This window comes from Otolemur garnettii, unplaced genomic scaffold, assembly GCF_000181295.1.
Source record: "Otolemur garnettii isolate 467f Iridium unplaced genomic scaffold, OtoGar3 scaffold00044, whole genome shotgun sequence".
In the NCBI taxonomy this organism is placed as follows: domain Eukaryota; kingdom Metazoa; phylum Chordata; class Mammalia; order Primates; family Galagidae; genus Otolemur; species Otolemur garnettii.
The window spans coordinates 5,160,994-5,167,673 of record NW_003852439.1 but is presented as its reverse complement, the minus strand read 5'-3'; the positions used below and the strand labels follow the sequence as shown (position 1 = coordinate 5,167,673).

Below are 6,680 nucleotides of genomic sequence, written 5' to 3'. Positions count from 1 at the left end.
AGCAACCTCCAACTCCTGGGCTCAAGTGAGTCTCCTGCCTCAGCCTCCCAAGTAGCTGGGACCACAGGCACCCACCACAACGCCTGGCTATTTTTGGTTGCAGCCATAATTGTTGTTTGGCGGGCCTGGGCTGGATTCAAACCCCGCCACCTTAGGTGTATGTGACTGGTGCCTTAGCCGCTTGAGCCACAGGCGCTGAGCCAGCATAAACTCTTAACACAGAAAGTCTTAGTTTTCATCGGACTCTCAAAGGAGCCTGTGATCCCCACAATGATAGTGGCTACTAGTCATTCAACAATCTGCAGAGTGGGATATCAGCCTCACTGCTGCTGGTGTGATAAGGGACAAAGTGTACTTGGGAGTACCGGGGGCAGTCCCAGGCACAGAGCAGGTCCACGCTCACTGAGTTCCCTCCTTCTGAATCCCTTGTCCCCTCTCCTAGCAAGATGCCAGGGCCAGAGTTCACTGTGAAGAATTCCAGGCAGAGAGAGCTCAGCCAAAGACAGTGTCCAGAAGAAGAGCCAGGGCCCCTGGGACCAGGAATCAGAGCTATGTTCCCGTCCCCTGTGCCTATAAATGATCTGTAGCAGCCCCGTTAAATCTCTGGACTTCTCTGAGCACAGAACATAAACCTGGGATAACAAGCTCCTTTGGCTTTTACAGATTCTTCCAGATCCAAGAGGACAAGAAGTCTGCCAGGACCTTCTCCGAGGGCCATAGTTTGAGGTGAGCCTTGCGAACCAGAGGGGAAAGTTCTTTTTATTACTGAAGGCAAGTCAGGTGTGCCTGGCTGCCTTACCCATCGACTCAGCATCTCCTTGTCATCCACCTATGACCAAGAGTCACGCCTTCTGCTATTATGGGCAAGGAGAGTGAGTTACTGTGCCCCCCCTCCCCCATCCCTTTCTCTTATCTTCTCCGATAGGGACAGGAGTTTCTATTAAGTGATTAAATTGACCAGAAATGAGCAAGACCGGAGTGGGCTCATCATCACAGGCCGAAAGGATTTTAATCTAATTTGCCCAGAGAAGCACAGCAGGAATTTGAAGCTTTGGTTCATTTTTTTAAATATCTGCTGTCAGAAGGTATTTCACATCTCAGGACTTTCAGCATAAGCCCCTCATTTTTTTTCTGATTTCTATATGGGGCTCAAATGTTATGCCAGAGGACAGCAGGTAAAACAAATACTTAGGCCTGTCCTCAACCTCCCTGAATGGAGATGACACACCTTAGATGGCAGACCTGGCCCCAAGGAGCCCAATTTTGCCTCTGGATCCCTGCACACTGGCCTCCTTAGGAATATCCAAAGCACCAGCAACCTCAGGCCGATAATATGCCCATACAAGGAGAGCCAGACAAAAAGAGACTTTCCCTGCTTAGGGAAGAGAGGATGAGCTTTACCACGGGGATCCCAGCTTGCTCTCCTGTAAAGAGAGACGAGCAGACTTCACCAGGAGCAGGTTGTGCTGATCAAGCGAGATACAGTGTGTCAAGGCATGGTACCCGGACTGGAGGAGGTATCTGATAGCTAAGAGTCCCTCTATCTTCCCCTGTGGCTCTGTGAAAAAGCCACCATAGCCTTCAGAAATATCATAAGAAGAATAGATACGAGTACATTCACATGATAGATTATATAGCCCTTCAAGGGGGTATCTCGGGGGCTGAGATGTAGAAATGCTCATCATTGACTAGTTCATGGAAAAAAGAGCAAGTCACGAAATGATGTGCACAGCAGGCTGTGAAACATGTAAACCACACTTAATGCAAAGGACAAACACTGCATCTCCATCTCCGGGGGAGGACTGCTTTGGGGGTTTACTATGCTTTTCTGAATTTTCCAGGTCTTCCATGTTTCTTACTTTCCTAATTAGGAAACAAAGTTTGCAGGACATTTTTAGAGATGACAAGGGGCATTTTGTAATTTTCACTTGGCAAAATGTACAGGGCAGGGCCAAAAGAACATCATGATAGAAGTGACTGTTTCCACGGTTTTGCAAAAGGTCTGAGAACTTTTGGCTAGTAATAACAAAAATCATCACAACAACAGCAAAAACCTATCATAGTAACACCCACCCGTATGTTGCCGTGTACAATGTACTCTCATTTATAATGTGTACCCACAGTTTTGGTCTAAACTTTCAGGAAAATGCCCCTCCAGAAAGTGGCCAGCTCTTGCCTGGAACAGACACATCTGGGGAGGGCTAATGCTCCCCTGGTGAATGTGCAGATGGCACATCCCCCCTGCAGCTGGCTGCCCTGTGAAAGCTGCCCCTTCCCTCTCCTGGGAGCCCCTCCCTCCCTGCCACACCAGGGCTGTGACTGAGATGGCCACGCTCATGGTGGGCAGGGCAGAAGCTTCTGAGGCCACTTGGCCCACAGGCAGCCAGGCAGGTCCCCAGGGCGTGCCAGGGGCTCCTGGCCTCCTCCATCCAGCTGGGTGTCAGGCCTGGGCCCTGACCCCGCATGGCAGCACTACCACCCCCTCCTTTGATCATGGCACTTGGTGAAGGCCACTCTAACCCACTCCTACTAGATCCTGTATTCTGCTGGCTGGAACCCCATATGCCCAGCAGGTCCAGGCAGGAGGGTGCAACAGCTCCAGGAGACCTGCTGGGCTCTGCTATGTATAATGTACATCTTTATTTTCCTCTCAAAAATGTGGACAAAAGGCTCGGCGCCTATGGCTCAAGCGGCTAAGGTGCCAGCCACATATACCTAAGGTGGCAGGTTTGAATACCCAGCCCAGGCCTGCCAAACAACAATGATGGCTGCAACCTAAAAATGGCCAGGCATTGTGGCGGGTGCCTGTAGTCCCAGCTACTTGGGAGGCTGAGGCAGGAGACTCGCTTGAGCCCAGGAGTTGGAGGTTGCTGTGAGCTGTGATGCCATAGCACTCTACCCAGGGGGATAGCTTGAGGCTCTGTCTCAAAAAAAAAAAAAAAAAAAAAAAAACGTGGACAAAAAAGTGCACATTATATGTGAACATGGCCAACTATGGTAACTATCCGAGTCCCTACCATGTGCCAGGAGTCTAAGTGCTTTCTTTTAGAGTAGCTCCCTCTATAAGGCTGGTGCTAATCTTGTGTCCATTTCACAGAGAAGGAAACAAAGTTTCAGAGAAATGAGGTAACTTGTCCAGGAGCAGGTCCTTTCAAAGAGGAGAGATGAACAAAGGCTGGGCTTGGTGACCCCTGTGTCACAGGAACGTCTATGTCCCTCTTGTTCTGGAGAGTTAGTATGAGCTCACAGGACATCTGTGCCCCTGAGAGTCCCACAGTCTCACACACACCCCCATCACCTCTCCAGGCAGTCTAAGAGAACTTACTGTAACAATGGGAATGGTCTATGCAATACAGTAGCCACTAGCCACAGGTGGCTACTGAACACATGACATGGGTCCAGAACCCCTAAAGAAATGAACTTGGAAATATTTCTTGTTAATTAATTTACATCTAAATTCAGTTATCCACAAGAGTTCAGTGGCTACCATAGCACACCATCTCTAGTCTACTCCAATCTGTGTGGTCAACACAGAAAAGTCCCAGGTCCAGTCTGGACACTCCCCTCTATGACAGGGAAGGCCTTCAAGAAACCTAACCAGATCCCCATGTCTCCTACCCACCTGGCTGCCAAGGAGGGACAGCATTTCCAAGGAGGCTATGAGACTTTATTTCTAAGATGAAGGAAGGGCAGAGAACATCCATGAAATCACGTGCCTTGGAATTTTGCATAAGTAATCACATGGAATGTACACACTTCCTATTTGAGGTGAGGGTCATCATTCCTTTTTATTTACTTATTTTTTTCAGACAGTGTCTCACTCTGAGGGTCATTATTCCTATTTTTTTTTCAGACACAATCTCACTCTGTTGCCCCAGGCTAGAGTACCCCAGGCTAGAGTGCCATTGTGTCAGAGCTCACAGCAACCTCAAACTCCTGGGCTCAAGTAATCCCCTTGCTTCAGCCTCCTGAATAGCTGAGGCTACAGGCACCCTCCATCACACCCAGCTGATTTTTCTATTTTTAGTAGAGAAGGTGTGTCACTCTTGTTCAGGCTGATTTTGCTAGATTGAGCTCAAGCAATCCACTTACCTCAGCCTCCCAGAATGCTAAGATTTACAGGTGTGAGCCACCAAGCCCAGCTCATTTATTTATTTATTTATTTTTATTGAGACAAGGTCTTGCTCTGTCACCTGGTATATAGTGGCATCATCATAGCTCACTGCAGCCTCAAACTCGTGAGGTCAAGAGACCCTCCCACCTCAGCCTCTGGAGTAGTGAGACTATAGGTACCCACCACTGTGCCTGGCTAATTTTTATATTTTTAGCAGAGATAGGGGCTCACTCTTGCTCAGGCTGGTCTTGAACTCCTGGCCTCAAGCAATCCTCCTGCCTCACTTCCCACAGTGCTAGAATTATAGGCATGAGCCGCTTCACCCAATCCAACTCCCATTTTACCAATAGGAAAGCTGAAGCTTCAAGAAGTGACATAACCTGTTCCATGTCACAGAAGTAGGTAGGGCAGGACTGAGATGTGAACCAAAGTGTGAATGATCCCACCCCATCCTGAGATCTCCCCTGCTCACACCTTCAGCCTCCCAACCTGAACTCGGAACATATTTCTAAAGGCCAGGGGGGCAGGGCACAGCGATGGCTGGCTGCGGGTACACATTTCTGTAATGGCGGGGGCAGAGCGCAGCGATGGCTGGCTGGCTGCGGGTACACATTTCTGTAATGGCGGGGGCAGAGCGCAGCGATGGCTGGCTGGCTGCGGGTACACATTTCTGTAAGGGCCGGGGGCAGAGCGCAGCGATGGTTGGCTGGCTGCGGGTACACATTTCTGTAAGGGCCGGGGGCAGAGCGCAGCGACGGCTGGCTGCGGGTACTCACGTAGATGAGTCCTGAGAAGTACCTCTCCCGCAGATTGTGCAGCACAGAGGCCTCGTTGAGGCATGTCAGCTCCGCCATGTCCTCCACCTTGGAGAACTTGGGCGGGTTCATCTTCTGGATGTCATCTTTGCCGACCGTGACCTTCTTGCCATTCTCCACCAGCTCCACGACTACCTCATCCCCCTTCTCCTCCTTGATGCTGGCGGCTTCGAAGCCTTGCTTCTCTGAGGGGACCCAGACCAGCTTCTTGGCAGCCCAGTCAGCCTGGGCCACAGGGCTGTTGATCAGGTTTTTGTCCACAAAGAGGAACTTCTCATCGTCACTGAGTTGGCCCTTCTGTGCCATGATGCCTGGTTGGTCCCCTGTGGAATAAGGTGACAGGGTCAGAATCAGGCCAGAACCAAGTCCTAAAGACAGATAAGCCTCAAGTCACCAGGTCTAGGACACAGTCCGCAGAAGTCTGTGAAGCACCATCATGTTCTCTGCAGTATGGTTTATGCTGTCAAAGAATGGAGACAACCCCAGGGCCCTTCCAAAAATGATCTGCATCATTGCCTATAATGGCAAAAATCAAGAAGCAACATGGCACTAGATACAGAAGACACGGTATTCTCATGTAGAGAAATACTGCCCAGGGCGGCACCTGTGGCTCAAGGAATAGGGCGCCAGCCCTATATACCAGGGGTGGCGGGTTCAAGCCTGGCCCTGGCCAAAATTGCAAAAAAAAAGGAAAGAAAGAAAGAAAGAAATACTGCTCACTGGTTAAGAAATAAGAAGTATGTCTACATGTGCTGACATGGAAAGACACCCATGTCTAATTGTTTACTGCAAAGAGGGTCCTTGGATGGCTAAATACATAACCACCATATGATCCAACAATTCCACTTCTAGGTATCTACCCACAAGAAAGGAAAGCGTATGTCCACACAAAAACTTGTACTTGATGTTCATCACAGCAACATGTATAATAGCCACACAGTAGAAACAACCTAATGTCTAAGAATAGATGAATGAATAAATAAAATGTGGTATACCCACTCGATGGAATTTTATTCAGCCATAAAAAGTAAAGAAGTATATCGAGACATGCCACAGCATGGCTGAACCTTGAAAACATTATGGGCGGTGGAAGAAACCGGTCACAAAGGAATACTTTTTTTGGATTTGAGTGAAATGTCTAGAATGGGCGAATCCATAGAAACAGAATGGTGAGCTGTTGACAAAAGCTGTGGGAAATTGGGGGGGGGGCGACAGTTAAGGGTGCAGGGTGCCTTTTTGGGGCAGTGAAAGTGTCCTAGAATTTATTGTGGTAAAGATGCATAATTCTGAATACAATAAAACCCCCTGGATTGTACAATTTAAAGGGGAAAATTGTGTGGCCTGTGAATTATATCTCAATGGTTTAAGAAAAGGGGGAATTATAAAACAGTGGCTATCATAGCCTATTTTCAATTAAAAATATGTATTTATAGTCTCTATAGGCGAAATAAATAGAGAAATATGGTCTTATTATTAAGTCCAGTTATGAAGGGAATTTTGCTATTTTAAAAGTTATGGTTAAACACACATAAAAAATATTTGTCATCTTAGCCATTGTTAAGTACATAGTTCAGGCTTGGCACCTGTAGCTCAAGCAGCTAGGGTGCTAGCCACATACACCAGAGGTGGCGAGTTCGAATCCAGCCCAGGCCTGCCAAACAACAATGAGAACTAAAACCAAAAAATAGCCGGGCATTGTGGCGGGCACCTGTAGTCCCAGCTACTTGGGAGGCTGAGGCAAGAGAATGTTC

General features: G+C 48.3%; 1 protein-coding gene across 3 annotated transcripts in view; it reads right to left on the bottom strand.

Annotated features, from left to right (window-relative positions):
- The window catches only part of MYH11 (myosin heavy chain 11), a 117,667-nt gene that overhangs the window by 97,344 nt on the left and 13,643 nt on the right, over positions 1-6,680 (bottom strand). For 2 of the 3 annotated variants that reach the window (XM_012805743.2, XM_012805742.2), the window contains exon 2: positions 4,891-5,252. In XM_012805743.2, coding sequence (XP_012661197.1) covers positions 4,891-5,235 — 345 coding nt within the window. In that variant the 5' untranslated portion in view covers positions 5,236-5,252. Of the gene's footprint in view, positions 1-4,890; positions 5,253-6,680 lie in introns of those variants that run through there. The other variant, XM_012805741.2, reaches the window with a different exon arrangement.